Here is a 20,483-nt window from a genome sequence, read left to right on the forward strand (position 1 = left end):
AGTGTACAAAACAGCATGCTGTGGAATGTGTATTTATAAATTAAAGCACCTTTGTTATTTGTGGCAAAAAGCAACTTTTGCTAAGAGGTTTTTTGCCATTAAAAATGGTGGTGACAAAATTCAAGATTTCTTCAAAAGTGTTTTTGGAGGCAACAGACAATAATAGAGTTTAATATTTTGAGCAAGCTGGTGCTTGTTCAAAACTTGTACAACTACAAGAAACTAATTTTTTTTAATGATACTGGGAATAAAGCAGATCTTCACTGTGTGTACCCAAAAATTGAATATAAGTGTAATTTTACTGATTTTAAGTTGTAACATAAAACTTATTTGGTGCTTACTATATCTTCAGTACTGCATGTTAGATTATAGTCCCCAAAATATAACTTTGGTTTTGTTTATTTTAGACGGATCAGTGGATGCAGAACGCAGTATTGTCACAGACTTAGTCAGCCAAATGGATCCCCAAGGAAAAAGGACAATTTTTGTGTTGACTAAAGTTGATCTTGCTGAGAAAAACGTGGCTAGCCCAAGCAGGGTGAGTTGACACTTTTTTTTCTCACATTGTGATGGCTAAAGTCACACATGGAAAAATACTTGAGATGCTCTCAGAAATATTGGACCTCATCTACCTGTTCTACATGTTTTTGAGTGCTTATTTCTGTATTCAGTGTGATGATTGGGGGGGGGGGGGGGGTTGAGTGGTTGTTTTCATCTCTCTCAGGCTTTGCTTTTAATGATCTAAAAAAAAGCTTGACTACAGCTTGCTATAATACCGGTTCCTTTCATGCAAGTGACCTGAGCGAGTTCCATTTCCTGAGAAGGCTTTAGGATATTCTGGGATAGGCTTTTTCACTTTGTTTGTCTTTTGCTATGTTATGTCTTATTTGTTTTATGCCTTTATCATTTTTTTTTCTTTTAAATATCAGTAGAATTCATAGTCCCATGACAAACTGCTTCTTATAGTAGTCTGCATAGATAGAATTAGATCTGGTTTTAAAACTGCTGAAGGAAAGAATGCCTATGTGCAAAGTTAACCACATTTTTTTTTTAATCCTTTATTTTCATAGATCCAGCAAATAATTGAAGGCAAACTCTTCCCAATGAAAGCTTTGGGTTATTTTGCAGTTGTTACTGGAAAAGGTAAAGAGAGTTCTGGTTCTGCTTATTTTCTCCTTGATAGCAGAGAAAACTGTCTAAATGGAACTGTTGCAGCACTCTTTTTCTTTCTCCAGGCAACAGCAGTGAAAGTATTGAATCTATTAAAGAATATGAAGAGGAATTTTTTCAAAATTCAAAGCTGTTAAAGTATGTTGCTATTTATTCCTTTTACTAAAATGAGCCTGTGTAAATGCTAGCATCAGTTTTTCTTGTTGAACTTAAAAAAACAATTGCAGTGTGGAAATACTTTTTGAGATTTAATCTGCTTAAATTAAGTATCTTGTTGAGATGACCAAGTTAGCCTGGTTTACTAATGCTTACTGTAAGTCAATGGAGAGAGACAGGAATTTTCAGGCAGCAATTGATTCCACTGCAGTTCTGAGCCTCTCTTCAGAGGTTTCTGTGTGTCTTCATTGGCTCTAGAAGAACTAAGTTCCCAGTGTACGTCTAGGCACTTTATACACCTGGGAGGAGTGAATGCAGCCCAAATATGAGTTGTAGTGCCTCTAAATATCAGTCATCTTGCTATGACAAGGATGTTGTATTCAAAAGGTTAGCTTGTGTGTTCTGCTGGAAGTTCATTGAGCAGAGTTTTGATTTCACAGGCTTGTATTTCTCAGGAAAGCAAGCTGCATGGTCTTTGGGACTGCAGTACCTGCACTGCAAGCTGTAGAATAAAAATTTATTTGTGGTGGGGTTTTTTATTTGCTCGTTTTGTTGGGGTTTTTTTTCTTCCTCTTGCTTTGATGATTATCTGCATTTAATATTTTGGAGGAAGAGATTGGAATTTGGGTTAGGTCCACATTGACATGTTATTCTCTGCTTCTCTGCTATAAAAAGCAGAGCTTTATTCTTGTGAGGAGAAAATGTGGGCCAGAAAGCATGGGTATGCATAGAAGAATTTCCTCTAGCTATCTTTCTTTGCAGGACATGTATGCTGAAGGCACACCAGGTAACAACAAAGAACTTAAGTCTTGCTGTGTCAGATTGCTTTTGGAAAATGGTGAGAGAGTCTGTGGAGCAACAAGCAGATGCATTTAAAGGTAAACATCTTTTCAAAAACCAAGTGAAATAGCAGCTTGCTGTTAAACAGTTCATTCCTGCACACACATATAATACTATTTTGCCAGCATGCTTGGGCAGTTGTGTTTTATGTATTTTATATGATCAACATTTCTCATGAATTGGTAATTGCCTCAGTTAATATTTACAAAAACACATTAAAAAAATAATTCATGGTATGAAGGACCCGCTTGCTCTAAAAGCCAAGGGAATAAATAAGTATGAAGAAAAAAATCCAGGGTTTTTTGTGGGCAAAACACAGTCCTTCCACTGGATTCAGATGTTGTTTGAAATGGTTTCCTATATAAAGACACCATCTGCTCAGCCAGGGCAGGGCTGACTTGCACAGAGCTGGAAGCTGAATGGCTCTCTTTCCACTACATTTTTTCAATGCATGAATCCTGTAATTTGCAAACAGAATACCTGAGCATAGACAGCAAAAAACTTTGCTCATTTGCAGAGGCGCTTTATGTTCTTGGAGGGTTTGTCATAAGCAAGATTTGTGGCAAGTTTAGGAGCTACTAAACTTTTAAGATAGTCTTGAAGTGCATATAGACAATTAAAAAAATTAAGGCCTTGTTTCTGATTTTTGCAGCCACACGTTTCAATCTTGAGACTGAATGGAAGAACAATTACCCCCGGTTGCGAGAGCTTGACAGGGTAAATTACATGACTGCTTTAATTTGTGTGCTACAAAGTGTTGATTATGGATTAAAATTTATGCCATTTAATCTAATTTGTAAAGGTTTCTTAAAGTTAACATAAAGTACTGACATTTTAAAATGTGAGGACAGTGTAATATTATGTTTTATGAAATAGCATCCTTCAAAATTGTGATACTTCAACACTTAACAAGTCCTTCACTCTTCTAGTATACAGTTAACTTGCCCGCAGGAGTAGGTCCGTGTTTCTTTGTGAACATGATAGAACTGGCAAAGAGAAGTTACGTTCCCTGGTCTTTCAGACAGAATAACAAAACAATTATGATCCCATTCTCTAGTTCTTTTGTAGAGATCCTGAATATTCAAATGCCATGCCTGGCCAGAGGCGTGCAGGAGATGGGTGGGAAGATGTATGGTAAACCAGAGTAGCTTATGACAAGCACATACATTGTCCAGAACATGACCAGAAGGTATCATTTTAGGCTTAAAGGCCATAAGGAAAAAGGTTTTGTTTTTTTACTTTTTGTATGGAAACGTGATCAAACTATACTTAAAATCTTACTATTCCATATTTTTCCTTTTGCATAGAATGAACTATTCGAAAAAGCAAAGAATGAGATTCTTGATGAAGTCATAAGTTTGACTCAGGTCACGCCAAAGCACTGGTATGGTAATTTTTTTCTTTTTTCCTTTTTTTTAATTAACTAGCAGAAGTTTGTCTTTAAAATACAAAGAGTTTTAGTAAACAAAATTCTTGGATATAAATAAGAACTGTTTTTCTTAGGACAATGTATTATTATGTCCTTTGTCCCTGTGGAAGTAGTCTGTTTGTTTATTATTCTGATTCAGCAAATACTTGTATAATCCCTCGACAAAAATTATATGATGTCAGTTTGTGGTTTGTTCTGTTTTTATACACTATAATGAACAATAGATATTCCTCAAAAATTAAAAGGAACAGTCATACTAAAGGTATTTTCAGATGTTCATTTGAAGTATTAATCAGTAACTCCTCTTAACTTGATGTTTGGGGATTATTGTTGTTCATATCAAGATAATATATATGACCTTGGAAAAAAGTTTATCTCTGTGAATCAGAGATTTGGAAGTTGAAAGATTATGTAATTCCTGGCTCTAAAAAGAGCTGATCTGGATGTTTGAGAATTTCATCCTGCATGTGGATCTCCTTGGTAGCCTCAACCAGGTAGCACCGTACTACGCTGTCCTTCTTTTTAAGGCAGACAGAGGTGTGAGAGAGAGCACTTAGCCTAAGTATTTTAACAGTGTAGCATCACTGCATAGTAAAGCCACTGTAGATGCAGGCTGAGAGGAGAATAGCCAATGTAAAGAATTACTTGATGATGGCCTGTACCACAACTGAGAACCACAAATAAAAGATTTCTTTAATGCCTTTGCCTTCAGTGACCTGAATGAACTGTTACTTGGTCATAGATTAGAAACCCAAGATGAAATGTCTGATTCTTAATGACATTAGAATAATTCTGGGTATGTAGATGTGTTCAGAGGTGTTGTAGGCAGTATATTAGTCTGAAGTTATGTTCTAGTCCAAATGCAATGCTCATTTGCCACTTTGATGTTTGTTGCTGTTCGCTGTGTAATAGATGCTGAAGTACCCTGGCTCATGTCTTATCTGCCTCTTTTATGTTGTGGATCGGGTGGGTGCATGACATGAATGTTTCTGTGCATTTCTTTTGAAAGTTAAAATGTAGGAGTGATTCTAGTTTTATAACACTTAATGAGCTATAAAGTATAACGGGAAACCTAAGTCATGAAAAAGGGCTTCTGTTAGCCATTTCATGCAGCCTAAAAACAGCAGTGCATTTGATGAATGCAAATGTGTCTATCCTGTTAAAATTTCCATTCCTTCCAATTAAGTTTGATTGGATTAAGCAAAGCAAAAGTGTATTTTTATTGACATGTCAGTAAAGAAGGAATGAGATTGCATTTGCTCTTAATTGGAGGACTGCCCTTCTACAGTGCATTTGTAAGTGGTAAAATCCATAACAGATGGTTTCCAGCACACCCTGTAAGTGAAATTGATTTGTCACTTCCCCAGTTCTTTTCACGGTGATCAAGAATGATCAATAACTGATTTTTGTCCGAACACTATCCAAATCATCCTATTTTGAACAAAGCTTTTTAAGGAAAACGTTTTGTACTGGTGGCAATATTAGTTTTTATTTCTAGTGAATTCTTTCAACATTTAAGTGCTTGAGTTCCTTTTAATTTTGTATAAATACTTTTACTACCCTAAATATGCCAAAGATCTGCTTCAACAGTAGAAAAACTAGTGGCTTTGATCCCCATTTATACTGGTATGTCAGAAGGACAGCTTCAAAATTTTTAAATCTCAAAGGAGGCTTTAAACACAGAAGAGAAATTTTCAATTATGCTGCTGTTGAAATGGGGGGATAATTGATATTTATGAGAAGTTCTTCAGTCTTTGTCCACAGATGGCCCATTAGAGTAGGGGCATTATCAGGGATGAGGCTTGTGTCCTGAACTTCAGCCCATTTGGAAGAAAAGAGCTTGAGTGAATTGGATAGTCAGATACCACCAAAAAAAGGCAGTTTTTATACTTTGGCTCTTAGCTCTCACCATTCTACCAAATCTGGCATTCATATGACCTGTTGGTAAACTGATTTAGCATGCTGAGCTAGCATAAAATTAATCTGCAAGAAACCCACAACCTGTACTGGAGACTCTGGCAAGAGCAGAAGGAGCATGACTGCCTCTGTGGGTACTGGCTGCATGTCACACTGGCTCAGCTGAGTTGTCTCACTGCAGCTGCAAAGTTTCCTGAGTAAGTTTATTGTAATTTAAAAAGGTTAAACTTAGATTGTTTCCATTGTTACTTCTTGAAACACATCATAAATAGGAAAGTGGTGCTTAGTTTTATAGTGTCGAGGCACATTTGTAAATGAATGTCAATACACATTTTTGTAAAAGGTTGGACTTCTCAACTTGCTTCATTGTTTATCAAATCTGGGAACAATCAATGAAAATCACAGATGGAAAACTACAGCATGTTCCAACAAACAAATCGGAATACTACAGAAACAAAACCCACATGCTTTTTTGGGAGTGCAGACTTTTTAGTCAAATCATTTCAATGCTTTACAGTCCGCCCCCTTGTCGTTCCCTCACCTGCCATGCATATGCACACACAGCTGTACATGATTATTATACTGGTATAATTAAAGGCTGCAAGGGACTGTTGTGCAGTGCAGTGGCAGCCATAAGAGTTGCAGAGGCCAACTTCTGAAGCTGTCTTTGCTGCTGAAAACATTGTGTATTTGTGTCCTTTGTTCCAAGTAGATTTTGGTTGAAGTCGTGTCCTGATGTTAAGGAGTACTTCCTGTGTTCTGTAGTCTTGTTTTCTCAGTGTTTCTAACAAATTGTATGCATACCTGTTAGACACTTTTGTATTAGAAGTTATCATATGTGTTACAACTTCCATTTTAGGGAGGAGATTCTTCAGAAAACTTTATGGGAAAGGGTATCTACTCATGTGATTGAGAATATATACCTCCCAGCAGCACAGACTATGAACTCAGGGACATTTAACACCACTGTGGACATCAAACTGAAGCAGTGGACTGACAAGCAACTGCCTAATAAAGCAGTAGAGGTGAGAATTTAGTTATTATAAAAAATATTTTAAAAAAAAAAAACAAAAACCTGTACAAAGCCTATTGAAATGAAAGCATAGCTCCAGAGAAGTCAGGTGATGGTTTGAAGGGCTGACTGTAGTTCTTCTAACAAGCTTACGTGTCAGAAAAGGCTAGCAAGAGCTTGATGTTGAGAAGCGTATACAGCAGGAACGTTGTATTAGCTCTTCTGGTGAATTTTCCTTATTAAACACCAAAAAAACCCCTCCTTTTAAGAAGTTAAACAAACCCTTCAAGCTAGGTATATTCATATTTAATAGATATATGCAAGTTTAACAGAATTCAATTTGCTACAACATAGCAAAGTGTTTAATTTTGACTTTATTAGTAATGGATAAGGCAGCAAAGGAAAAGGTCAATGACTTGCTCTTATGCTTGTATGTTGTTTTCAGAAAGTATGCAACTTTTCATACTTGCAGGAATTGTCATAAATGTTCCTTTACCAGCTGGTGCATATATATATGGTCCATTTCAGTAGGCATTGTTTACTAACTTTCTAGGTGGCTTGGGAGACTTTGCAAGAAGAATTTTCCCGTTTCATGACAGAACAAAAAGGAAAAGAGCATGACGATATCTTTGATAAACTGAAACAAGCTGTCAAAGAAGAAAGTATTAAACGACATAAATGGAATGAGAGAGCGGAGGATAGCCTGGTAAAATGTAGTGGGTTTTTTTGCATTGTTGACTAAGTGCTGTTGAAATCTTTTTACTGAAGTTGCTTATTCAGTATTTTAACATTCTTTCAATGTAATCATAAAATGATAGGGAGATTTGTCCATCTCTCCTTGTCTATATAATGTTTTAATTCAGTGATTCTCAATTCATTTTATTATTACCTCTTGTTAATTATTGCCCTAAATAACATCTAATAAAATTGGTTTTGTTGGTTCAGGAAAAAGTCCTCCATAATCCTCTGGCTGCCCAAGGACAGCCTTGTGAGAATTGTTTAACATCATCTATTTGTTCTGTAAAGTATAGCCACACAAAATAACAGTGTTTCATTACCATCTTTATAGATTCTGTAATCTGGAGGGATTTCATATTGTTTGTTGTATTTTTTACGTTATTTATGCTAGGATGTAGAAAAGACTCAAAGGCACAAGAAAATAGAAAAGGTGCCTCTTGAATTAATCCTGTGTGCCCAATACATGCTGGTTTTGTGTACATCAAAAAAATGAAGATAATGTCAGAAATCTTTTTTTAGTAAATCCTGAATAAATTATGTATTGTATGCTAAAACGATGTTCTGTATCACAGCGAGTGATCCAGCACAATGCCTTAGAAGATCGGTCAATATCTGATAAACAACAGTGGGATGCAGCTATTCATTTTATGGAAGAGACGCTCCAAAGTCGGCTCAAAGACAGTGAGTTGTGTGATGTATTCCACTCTTGTGTGCTTCTTAATCTGGGCCACTTTCCGAATCTAGTTCACTTCACTGCAGTGCAAGCTTTTGTAACAGCACAACTGACATAGTGGTGACAGTTTGAAAGGGTACCAATACTGACAGAAATGTTTAGCAAAATACAGCCTCAAAAGCTAGTGCTCTTGCTCTTGCAATGAGGCAACTGAAAGATAAGCAATAGAGATCTGTAGAGTCAAAAAAATTGTCCAAACACACGTGTAGAAGAATAGGGTAAATTCAGGAAAAGTAGTTGGTCCATTTATGGTTGCCAAGCATAATTAATTTTGATGCAAGTTGCAACGAAGTAAGATTTTTTTAAACGCCTGACTTGGAACCTGGAGGGCTCTCTCAGTGGAGGGATGTTATGTTTTTTCTATAATTCCTTGAAGTTTCTACTGGTTGACAGTAATTTTTAAATTTTAGTAAGACATCAGCTGTTGCTTTAAGTAAAAGACATCTGACTTGACTCAGTGTGGCATATCTTAGTTGTTCTTAGGCATAAAATGTCCATTCTTGATCTTGTACCTAATTTTAGAAGTATAAATTTGGCTGGTTACATATATTTTGAGTGATACTTAATATCATGTTTCCTTTTATAGCCGAGTCTGTTATTGAAGATATGGTGGGTCCAGACTGGAAAAAAAGATGGTTATACTGGATAGGCCGCACCAAAGAACAGGTAAAAGTGGTGGGGGGTGTAGAATTTGTAGTTCACTACCTTTAGAAAACTTTGATTATTACTCAGTAAATCTTCAAAAATATCAACCCTCTTCACACTATTTAGATGATTGCAAAAAAAAAAAAATGCTTTTAAATACTTTACAGTTACTTTTACTACTCATTTTTTAAATATTACACCACAGAGAATTCCATAAACTTTTTTCATATTGCAGATACATAGTGGTTTGTAAACTGTTTTCCATTCTTCAGCTGAATTACATCTTTACTATTATACCATTGACCTGAACGTTAAAGTTCTTCCAGCAGAAACAAATTGATGAAAACAGGGTGGGAACTGGGCTATTCTCTTTTATACTTTCTAAGCATGCTTTTCAGGAAGTCACATGCAGTTTCCTATTATGCTCCATTTGGATTTAACTAGTATATGATAGCATTATCACTAGCATTCTAGTTACGGTTGTATCTTCTTATTGACTGTTTTCATCATAACCTCTCTTCTCATTTGCTCATAGCTTTCTGAAATTTCTTTTGAATTTAAATAGCACCTGCCATTTAATGCCCAGAGATGATGGGCTTTTTATGTTACTTTTTCTAGATACTTCTCAAACTGAATCATACTTTAAAGAAGTAAGTAGAGTTTAAAAGAATACAGTAGAAAGTAATTGTTTCAGAGGAAGGAGTTTTACAGTCAACTGTATCCAGCCAGGTATGGGAGAAAGGCAGTGACTTCAACCTATCTTACTTGAATTTAATGAATATCAACTTAAAGGTGTGAATCCATGGAGAGTTCTTGCTAGCTGTTAGGCAAAAATTACAATTCTCATCAGTGTCACAGGTGATATGTGAATGTGAACCCTGCTAATAGATGTTCATGGAGGGGAAAGGAGGCTAATACCTATGATTTATTTTTTTTTTCCACCCTTCTCTTCCTCTTGTGCATTTCTGTGCATAATGAAAAGAAAAAAATAGGAAAAATTGGCAGTGAATTATCCATTTTAAAATACTATATTTGAGGTGTCTTTGCACAAATACTCTTTTGAGTCACTTAAATGTAATAGTTAAAAGTGTCAAAGGTATTTTCTGTTCTGGCTTATTAAACAGGTAGACTGTTTATTGAGGAGGTGCTGATGATTCTGAGTCTATAATAATTAATTGTAACTAATCATTCTTATCCTAGAATATTCGTAACGAAACAAAAAATGAACTTGAAAAATTAATCAAATGCAATGAAGAACATGCAGCTTATCTGGCAAATGATGAAGTGACGACTGTCAGGAAGAATCTTGAAGCAAGAGGAATAACAGTGGACCCATGTCTGGTAAGATGCAGAATTGTAACAAAACATATGGAAGCCCCCTGTGAACACTTGAATGTTCCTTCTAGATAGCATACAAAAGACTCCATCTAAATACTGAATTTATAATCCAGATGTTTCCAAATGGATTACTAAATGACTGCTTGCACGCAATTCACACATTTCTGTTGGCTGTCGGACAAATGCAATACAACTCTTTGGAATCTGTCAGTTTAGACTGAAATCAGAATCTGCTGAGCAGATTTTCTTGCCTGCATTATGACAAGGCTTGTTTAAAATTATTGTTCAGATGTTATATAGTGGAATCAAGGCCTTTGTGAGCAAGACATGATAAAAACATAATGTGCGTTCCTAAACTTTCAGTGTGGTTTTGCGTGCAGTTTGAAGTTCATAGGTACATTGAAGAGAGGGAAATTTTGTAAGAATACTTGGAAAAAGGCAGGGTTTTTTAGAGTGCCCTGAGGGAATGTATTGTATGTTTAAAATGTTCTGGAAAATGATTTAGCTCATAGCAGTGTAAGGCTCTTAACCATAATTAGACCTTTTATCTAATTAAATGTAAGATTTTAAATAAAAGAGGATTCAAACATTAATAAGTAATAGAAGTAGATTTCCTTTAACATTTTCTGCGGTAACTTTGGCTACCTTTTCAACATGTACTTACTGAAGGTAGAGGAGTTATTTAAATACCTGTTGCCCCTTTCCTATACTTACCATACCTTTTTGATCAGAGTAGTGATCCACATCCTCTACATGAGGAGAATGAGTGCAAATTGAGTTTCCTTTCTAGCTAAGCAACAGATTTTCTTAATTTTGTTTTATGGTTTTTTTGAAGAGCCATATCTCTGTGTGTGTATATATGTATATCTATCTAATTTTGAAGAACTGGAATGTACATAAGCCTAATCTAGAAAAGTTACAAATGTTTGTTTATATAAGACCCATTAAATATTTCTCTATGCTTTAATCTGGTTTGATTGATAAATAAATGGGTACCACTCAAAGATGTATTCTTAGTGTTAATGTGAAGACGGCATCATGCCAAGAGTAGAACAATTTGTCCTGTTTTGTAGTATATAGTTTAAATGTACTTTGCCTGCAGACGATATTTTTAAACATTGTTATATTACAAGCATGGAAGAGTAGCTTTTTAAATTGACAATCATCTGGCATGTTTGCCAAATGTAATGAACACATTAATCATATCCCAGTTGCAGACAAATTGCTGAGAAATGTTTAAACGTATATTACATGACAGCAATAGTGGAATTTGGAGTTATATTTTAAAATTATCTGTGATCATCAAAATATGCACAAGAGCAAGTGTATGTATTTATTTAGTCAAATTTAAGTATTGTTTTCCTAGATTAAAGACACATGGCACCAAATTTATAGAAGGTATTTCCTGAAGACTGCTTTGAACCACTGCAATCTATGTCGAAGAGGCTTCTATTATTATCAGAGGCATTTTGTGGACTCAGAGGTAAATTGAAGAACAGATATACACTGGTGTTTTGCCTTATTATTTCCATCTCAGTTGAAAACCAAAAAATTCTACAAATACTTTAAACTAGCTTAACCTTTCTTTTATATCCTTTACCGTGAGATAGCTGGTAATCTTGGATATGTTTTACATCAGGCTTTTAATTGATAAAATGCCATCCTGGTGGTAATTATATAAAATGACCACTAGGTATCAGCCATGACCTAAACATCTGTTACTTATCAACATGTATTGAAAATACACTGTTAAAAGCAGTATTGTACAGCTTGTTGGTATCCATTTCTCCCACTTTGCCATTGATATTTATTTACCTCACTGATACAAAAAATTCAGAAAACATTGAGTAAGAGGGGTTTTATGGATAAGTATGATAAATAAGTGTTTAGAGTTAATACTTGGAGCCACATGTGATCAACAGGAAAAAAAAAACCTATGGAGCTTACAAACAGATATTTTAAATGACTTTCCAGTTTTGCAAACCCAAGCTTGTGCAACAAATGACAGTATGCACAAAGAAAAGAATATATGGTTTTCTTACCATTATATTTTGAATCAAAAAGAAATTACTGGAAAGGTAAAGCTCCTCACTTTCTGTGGAGTTTTGTTTTTCTTTTTGTGACAAAGAATGATTCCCATGGAGCCAGAAATCTTTACTGCTGTAGAAATACCTTTGCCTGTAAGAGGTAAGAGAAAATGAGATCATAGAGTGGAGAGCTGCCTCTCCATGACACTTAACCTCCTGTTCCTGTTATTGTCTTTTTAAGGTGTCCTAATGTGAAGTTAGTGCTCCCTTCTGCTATCCTTGCAGGTGTAGAAACTGTCTCTTCTTAACAAATGCAGCCCTTGGCCCAACACTATCTGCAGAAGCATTTGTCAGACAAAGTCACAGCAGGGAGTTCAGCTGTTGTCTTTCAATGTGTTTGCTATGAACAAGTGTGGTGGTTTCAGTGAGCGTTGGGTCATACTCACCAGCCTGCATATGGTGTGTGCAAATTGTTTTTCTGTGATATCCCTTGATATGGCTCTTTCTGTTGAAAATGGTAGATGTAAAGGTGATGCAGTGTATTAAATAGGGCTGACACAGTTCTTTAGAATTATTTTTGGTGTGTTTCCTTGTTACTTATAGCGGTTATTCTGTGGTATTTTTGTGCAAGATGAGGATATGTATACGTGAGTTTACAGTTGCCACTAAAAGTGTCAAGAGATTCTTGTTAAGTGTAGGATGTTCACTGGACATCAGGTGTCTGACACTACAACTTCCCTCATTTCAGCTTGAATGTAATGATATTGTACTCTTCTGGCGAATACAGCGAATGCTGGCAATTACAGCAAACACGCTGAGGCAGCAGCTTACTAACACTGAAGGTAAGGCTCATAGTGAATTGAGGTGTCTGTCTACACAATTTTTTGTTTCATTTTTTAGTGTTCCTCTAGTTATGCATTCCTTTCATGCTTAGCCTGGCTGGCTGATTTTTGTGTCCTGGTTAGGTAATTAAAAGATGTAGAGTAAATAGAATTTGACATTCTATTTACATTAAAGTATTTAGTGTAAATAGAATGTCAAATAATTAAGACACTCTCCAGTTTAAAATATTTTCAGCTTACGTGATGCCAATTGTCAATATCTTTTTTCAAGCAGAAAGGATTTCAACAAATAGTGACTATATTCTTTTTTCTCATGTCAGTCTAGCTGTAGATTTTAATTTAAAAATGTTTGATATAAAAAATCAATTCTAATGGATTTTTTTAAAGCCATGCAAAATATGTCATGTAGTATCTAGACAAGCCAATAGAACAGCAGCTTCCTTATAAAGCATCATTTATATAGCGATCAGTTAGTGCCATGGTACAACTACTAATAGTGACCTTTGATCTGTAAAATAGTTTTCAGCCTGCTTCTTGAGGAAGATGCAAGTAAAAGGTTTGAACCTTGTCATGTGATGCAAGTTACCCTCCATGGAGAAGAAATTGCCCCTAAATATAAAAAGCCAAACCTCTTCAAACCACCTACCTCATTGACAACTGCTGGGCTGAAAATTAGGAAGTTTTATTAGGAGGTACTCCCTCTAAGTATGAAGGGCAAGGATATGAGTGCTAAGATGGATGTAATACTGCTTTAAAGAGCTTTTGATTCCTCTTAGCCTTGTATATACAGCAACACCCCTCTGTGTGTCATCAATTTTTCAATACCGCACTCTGCTGTCATCATTAACTTCTTTTTCCATCTCTCACCTTTAATTGACTTGGCCTTGATTCATCTGATGAGGATGACGTTGATAGTGAAAGTGTAACTGTTAAAAAGGAGGCAGCGAGGATGCTTACAATAAAAGATTTGTTGGACACTCAGTCTCAGAGAAGAAACTTCTGAATGACAGCAAAGCAGTCTACAACATTTTTATCGCCTCCTAAAAAAGTCATCCAATATTTTAATTCAGAGAGAAAAATATCCTTTGAAATTTAAACATCTTTCTCAAAGAATTTCCTGTCTTAAGGGCCCAAACAAGGGGCTTGTGTTCAGAAGTTTGCCTTTTCTCCAACCAGACTAGTTAGTCTGGTAACATATACTACGTCTCCTGCAGACCTTCCCAAAATTTTGTACTTAGGTCATTACAGGTGCAAAAATGTTACCACTCACTTTTTTTTGGTTGGTTTGTTGTTTTTGTTATAGTAAGGCGCTTGGAGAAGAATGTAAAGGAGGTGCTTGAAGATTTTGCTGAGGACAATGAAAAGAAGGTGAAGCTCCTAACTGGCAAGAGGGTCCAGCTTGCAGAGGATCTCAGTAAGTACCTACTCTATAGTGTTTTGGAACTAGCTTGAAATGAAGCAAATGCTGACCACTGTCCTTGAGAACACTTAATGTAATATGGGTTGTTCATATGCTAGCATTTAATTAATATCACAAATAGAATTTTTCTCAAATACAGTCAGATCTTACTGCTTCAAAGTTGGACATGGATAGTATAGTGTGATAAAACAACATAATTTACACTAGATGTAAATTCACTGAAATACATATATTGAAAAATGTAGTTAAAACAGAGTAATATTGTAAAGGGAAGTTCTTGTTTTTCTAGTACATGGTTAATTCCACACCTCGGAGACCTGTCTCTGGGTGATTCAGTCTTGACTGTGTAAGGAGGTTTTGATCCCATCTTTTTCGTAACTATTGGGTGAAATACGCAGCCCTCCCACAAATTATACTGACTTTTAATATAGATTAGCTGGTAATGCCTGTGACTTACTGGCCAGTTCATTTTAGGCCATGTATACAGAAACAAAACCTGTCAGACATGAAGATCTGATATGTTTTCCTTATTAAGCTGAGATGACCGTTATATTAAGAGATTTAACAAGGAAGAAAACCTAGCAGATTTAACCTTCCAGAAGGATTACAGTAGTTTAATGCTTTGAGTCACTCAGAAAGTATTAAGGGGTTTTGTGGTTAATACAGTAAGATTTTAAATAGTGGAAGTTTTTAAGGGGACAGTCCAGGCCAAGGTGATAATCCTGTTGTCTACTTGCACATCCAATAAGGTTTACACTGACTTTTAGTTGATGGGGCTTGCTCTTGCACATATATTGTTGGGGTTTTGGCAGCATTCTGCTATTGTTCTGTGAGACTTCCACTTAAACCACAGCTGTACACCTGGACTGGCAGGGGGAAAAAAAAAAACAATGCTATGCAAAAGGGAAAAGAGAAAAAGCTTGTGATAAATAAAGTTCACGTAGATATATAAATATCCGCATGTTGACATCACAGGTGACCTTTCTTCTTAGAATTTTATTTTGTGTTTGATGTAGAAACTAATTTTCTCTTAAAATATGACTTTGGATATTTAATTCAGAATAAATTAATGCTGTGGTAAGTGTTTCTTCTTTTATTTAGCAATGTTCTGATATCCAGGGTTCACTGGAACAGAGAAGCCTTCAATTACTGTTAGTTTCCTAAGCACAAACTATGTGTTCCATTTTTCACGTCCGAAATGTCAAATGAAACAAATATTTTGCTTACAATAAACTAAAAAAATCTAAAGATTTATTTTTGGTGGTGCTGGTTTGGTTATATTGGAAGTGTTATCTTATTGGAAGTATTGTTTTTAAAATCCCAATCAGTTATGGTATTTGTTGTCCTTTAGAAAGTGTCGCTATGGTATTTTGGAATTGTGAGTAGGAGTTTTAGTGAATCTAGGGCATATTGTCTGGTTTTTTTGACTGGTCTGTGAAACAGCTGGTATGACTATATAATTTTTATGATAGGTTCATAACTCTCTCCAAACAACCTGTGTTCCTTTTGAAACCCTGTATCAACCTTCATGTAGCCATTCTTATAGAGTGGGTGGAATTGGTTTTACAAAATAAGGCTTTTTCCTCTCTCCATATATATGTTGAGGTAAAACTAGTGGTAGCCTGCATAGTGGGACACAGGTATTTAATGAGAAAGTTATCTCTTTTTATTAGTGAGCAGTGCTCCTTGCTTTCTTGCTTTGATGCAAGATGTTAATTTTTTTCTTGAGCAAATGCTGGTATAGTGTAAAACTTTGGTGATTTTGGTTTATCCTTAAATATTTCATGTTTCAAAACAAAGTAAAGGAACACTAGCAAATACATAATGTTTGAGATAATCTGTCTTTATTTTGCACTGAAGACAACTTGGAATTTTTGCATTTTCAATTTTGCTTCTCACCAGCATCAGGAATAACCTCCCATTTCACAGCAGTGACAGCTGGGGTTGTTACTTTGTAAACTAAGACTAAAGCTGTAAGAGCAGCCTGTCTGTGTGTTTATAATCCTAGGTATCTGTGTATTAGGATATATGCTTCAAGTTTGTAGTATGTATTTCATAAATTACTATGTAGCGAAAACACTGTCACTGCACTGTATTTCTTCAGATTCAGAAGGTCACAGATCCCAGACACATTATTCTAAGGAAATAATTGTTAGTACAAAACGATGTATGATGATATGTTCTGTTTTATTGTACCTATGGGTACTACCACTGCTTAGTTGTGTAGTCAAATCAACGATGTTCTCTCTACTTTCTGCATGCTTTTATTGCTAAGTGGTTATAATTTTTATGGGCAAATGACAGGAAAAAGGGATTTCTTTTGCCTTTCCCTTAGTGAATAGAGTGCTTTCCTGTGGTGTGGGGTTTTTTTATACTCCTGAGACAGACTTTGATAGCATAGGGCATTGAAATTTCAGATAGCTATACAAGTAATTTCCTTCTTACAGCATTTAGTGATGATCAGGACTCTGCTTAAGGAAAAAAAATCCTGACTCCCACAACATCCATTCATAAAGTATTTGTATTTTAATTAGGAATGGAATGGAAGGGGTGTCCTGAATCATGAAGTCCAGTCTCTCTCTGATTCAGGCAGCTGTGTTTATATAACCCAGCTCATTCGCATATCTTGAGCTTCATCTTTAAATCAGTTAACTTGTTGGGGCTCACTATTCATACTGAAAACATGTTCCAGGATGTCATTCCTCTGATGGTTACAAATGGTCTTTTAGTTTCCAGTCTAAATTGGTAAATATGAGTCTGGGATTCACTTCCTGATTCGAAACTGTACTTGCAAATCTAAATTATTTATATACCTGAGGTTGAGACACTTCCTCTTGATGCTGATGATACAGCAACACTGTCTCACTTCTGTTACATCAGCCTTTTAATGCTGAAGCACTGGAAATGTTTTATTGTTTGTTCAGGATACTGGTTAATGTCAAACTGTTTCTAACATGGGTGACCTAGTCTCATAATGAGAGCTCATGTAAGACTCAAAACTTATTTGAGCAGGTTTTGTTATCTGTGTTCTACAGCCTTGAATGGTATTTTAACCCTGTATATGAATGTTCCTTGATGACCTTTGGGCCCTGAGTCTTGCTGCTTCTCAGTGTTTGCTTCTCTTATTCTAGGTATTTTAAAGAGCGTAAACAGGTCTTTTGAACAGTTTCTAACAAATTGCATATTTTATAATGTACCAAAGGTTCCTTTTCCTTCAAAAAAAGGCTTTAAACGTAATGTAAATGTATTGCTTATCATAAGCATCATCATGATACTTGTACCAGTGAACAATTACAAAGATGGAAATAAAGAAGCCCTAGGACTAGAGACCATCTGGAAGAAATGTCTTTTTGTAAGATACAAAAAGGGGCAGAGCAGAAGATGAATAGCTGACTTGGAAAAAGTGACTTCTAAAATGCCCTAAAATGCAATCAATCCATAAGAATACCTGTATTGAAAGAGGCCTGTGGTCGGTGTATCCCAGTGTCCTGTCCCTGGCAATGAGCAGGCGTGGGTACTTGGGGAACAGCAAAAGAACAAGTTAAGCATACAGTAGTACTTGCCTGGTATGTTCTCTCAGCATCTAACAATCTGTGGTTCCAAGATTTCCTAATCCTGAGGTAATACATTTGTGATTAATAGCCATTCATGGATTTTTTTTTCTCTCCTATTTATTTCTCTAATTGCTTTTTGAACTCATGTAAACTTTGGCATCTGCAACATCCTGTGGCAATTAGTTCCAGAGTTTTAACTACACACTGTGTGAAAAAGTACTTCCTTTTGTTTGTTTTTGAGCCACCTGCCAGTTTCATTTGGTTCTCCTTAGTTCTTGCACTGTGAAAAACATTCAGTAATCTTTCTCTATTCATTTTTTGTGCCACTCATGCCATCATAGATGTTTGTGCTACCTGCACTTGCTCTTCTTTTTCCTGGGTTCAAAAATTCTCATCTGTGTAGTTGCTCCTTGTATGGACATTGCTTTATAGCTTCAATCAGCCTTGCCACTCTTTTCCCGTTTTTTAGTTCTACTAAACCTTTTTTGAGATGAAAGAGCAGAACTGCATACAATATTCGAAATGTATCTGCGTTATGGATTTATACAGTTGCATTATGATGCTTTCTGCATTTTAATCTCATCTTTTTGCAGTAATTCCTTGTAGTCCGTTTTGGGTTTTGCCTGCTGCTGAGCAATGAGCTGATGGCTGCACTGGACTATCTGCTAGGACTCCATGAGAAGTAACAGCCAGTTCAGAGCCCATCAGCCTAGTCATTTTCCCTGCCATGTTTTTAAACTGTAGGTACAGTTGCGATATTTACTGTTTTGCTGAGGATGCAGAAACAAGAGGAAATTGCTGTCTGTCTCTTACATGTCTAACTGGATACTTCAGGCATATTCAGCAATTGGTAGCAACCTGTTTTAATGCAGTTGTTTACAACCTCCCTGTCATGGCTTAACCCCAGCCAGTAACTAAGCACCACGCAGCCGCTCCCTCACTCCCCCCCACCCAGTGGGATGGGAGAGAGAATCAGAAGGAAAAACGTAAAACTTGTGGGTTGAGATAAGAACAGTTTAATAGAACAGAAGAAAGTAACTAATAATGATAATAATAACAGTAATAAAATGACAATAATAACAAAAGGATTGGAATATACAAAACAAGTGATGATGCACAATGCAATTGCTCACCACTCACTGACTGATGCCCAGTTAGTTCCTGAGCAGTGATCCCCCCCAGGCCAAGTCCCCCCAGTTTATATACTAGACATGACGTCACATGGTATGGAATATCCCTTTGGCCAGTTTGGGTCAGCTGCCCTGGCTGTGTCCCCTCCCAACTTCTCGTGCCCCTCCAGCCTTCTTGCTGGCTGGGCATGAGAAGCTGAAAAATCCTTGACTTAGTATAAACACTGCTTAGCAACAACTGAAAACATCAGTCTGTTATCAACATATTTTCACACTAAATCCAAAACATAACAGTATACCAGCTACTAGAAAGAAAATTAACTCTATCCCAGCCAAAACCAGGACACTCCCTCACAATTCTGGTGCATTGTGTATATTGAAGTTCTTTACCTAAGTTGCCTGTCAGTTGAAGAACATACCCAGATCTTTCACCCTATCTTGGATAGCCTCATCAACAACAGGAAGAATTACATTTACTTTCCAGTTGGCACATGCATCTTGATTGTACTCATTGCTGAAGGACAAAATATTTTTATTTGAAACTTATATTCCACACAACTTAGTATTTTACTATATGCTTAGTTAAATCAGTATCTTAAATATACAATGTGCTAGGTTCTGTAAGAAGTAAAATGGGGTAGAGGGAGCTAAAAGTACAATGGTAAACAATATTTTAAAAGGAGAATTTCTACTCATAAAAATGTCTCTTTTAAGGACTGCCCTGTTTGTATTGCAGGCTTTAAGGCACTGCTTGTGCCTGGAGGGAGAATCTAGTCTCTAATGGTGGCAAGTCAGTCCCTCCAAATGCCTACAGCTGTGTTATGCACAAGTGTGTGTAGCTATACACAAAGCTTCTCCACTTTCTCTTTTTTTAAAATATTCATTAGTCTTCATTTCTGTAATACCTTAGAAGATCAATCAGTCAGTATATATCCTTTAATTCTATCAGTAATCTTTTCTAGTATTTACTACCTCATACTGTTTTCTCCTGTATTCATGTTTAACTTTTCTGAAGTGGCTGACATTGAACATTCATGCAGGCTGCCTCTGAACTTACTGAAAGATTTTAAATTTTAGAAGTATTTTAAAGTGTTGGGGGGTTTCTGCAAAATTTATTGAAGTGGTAAAACTGCTGGCATTTTTGATGGCAATGCTAAAGTGGGTTGATTATTTATAAAATACAATTCTTTGAAGTCACACCTTCCCTAGAACTATACCTTTTTAATTATGTTTTTCACTATAGGGTAATGCTTTTTTTTTCCTGGAAAAAATTAATACATAGGTGAAAGAATTTGATTTCAAGATAAATAATATCTTTTCTGCTTTTTTATTTTTAACACAAATGATAGAGTAGTAATTTCAGCAGAAATACTCTATAGTTCTATGCAAAATTGATAGCATGTGGATAAATCTTAACTTTCTGTTGGCTACTTTTTAACATGGCAATTCTTTTTAATGTTGAGCTCCCAGTGAAAGGCTTCCCAGAACTACCTAATTGTTTCCAGAATTCCACTCTGCTGGACTTGCTCTTT

General features: G+C 35.9%; 1 protein-coding gene across 4 annotated transcripts in view; it reads left to right on the plus strand.

Annotated features, from left to right (window-relative positions):
- OPA1 (OPA1 mitochondrial dynamin like GTPase) overlaps positions 1-20,483 on the plus strand; it is a 59,493-nt gene that overhangs the window by 24,137 nt on the left and 14,873 nt on the right. For all 4 annotated transcript variants that reach the window (XM_075031651.1, XM_075031653.1, XM_075031652.1 and 1 more), the window contains 14 exons: positions 408-538; positions 1,071-1,143; positions 1,236-1,308; positions 2,089-2,204; positions 2,819-2,883; positions 3,474-3,550; positions 6,372-6,537; positions 7,078-7,230; positions 7,835-7,943; positions 8,582-8,661; positions 9,841-9,981; positions 11,345-11,461; positions 12,754-12,847; positions 14,151-14,261. In XM_075031651.1, coding sequence (XP_074887752.1) covers positions 408-538; positions 1,071-1,143; positions 1,236-1,308; positions 2,089-2,204; positions 2,819-2,883; positions 3,474-3,550; positions 6,372-6,537; positions 7,078-7,230; positions 7,835-7,943; positions 8,582-8,661; positions 9,841-9,981; positions 11,345-11,461; positions 12,754-12,847; positions 14,151-14,261 — 1,506 coding nt within the window. The remainder of the gene's footprint in view (positions 1-407; positions 539-1,070; positions 1,144-1,235; positions 1,309-2,088; positions 2,205-2,818; positions 2,884-3,473; positions 3,551-6,371; positions 6,538-7,077; positions 7,231-7,834; positions 7,944-8,581; positions 8,662-9,840; positions 9,982-11,344; positions 11,462-12,753; positions 12,848-14,150; positions 14,262-20,483) is intronic.

The sequence above is a fragment of the Buteo buteo genome, chromosome 7 (assembly GCF_964188355.1).
Source record: "Buteo buteo chromosome 7, bButBut1.hap1.1, whole genome shotgun sequence".
Lineage (NCBI taxonomy): Eukaryota > Metazoa > Chordata > Aves > Accipitriformes > Accipitridae > Buteo > Buteo buteo.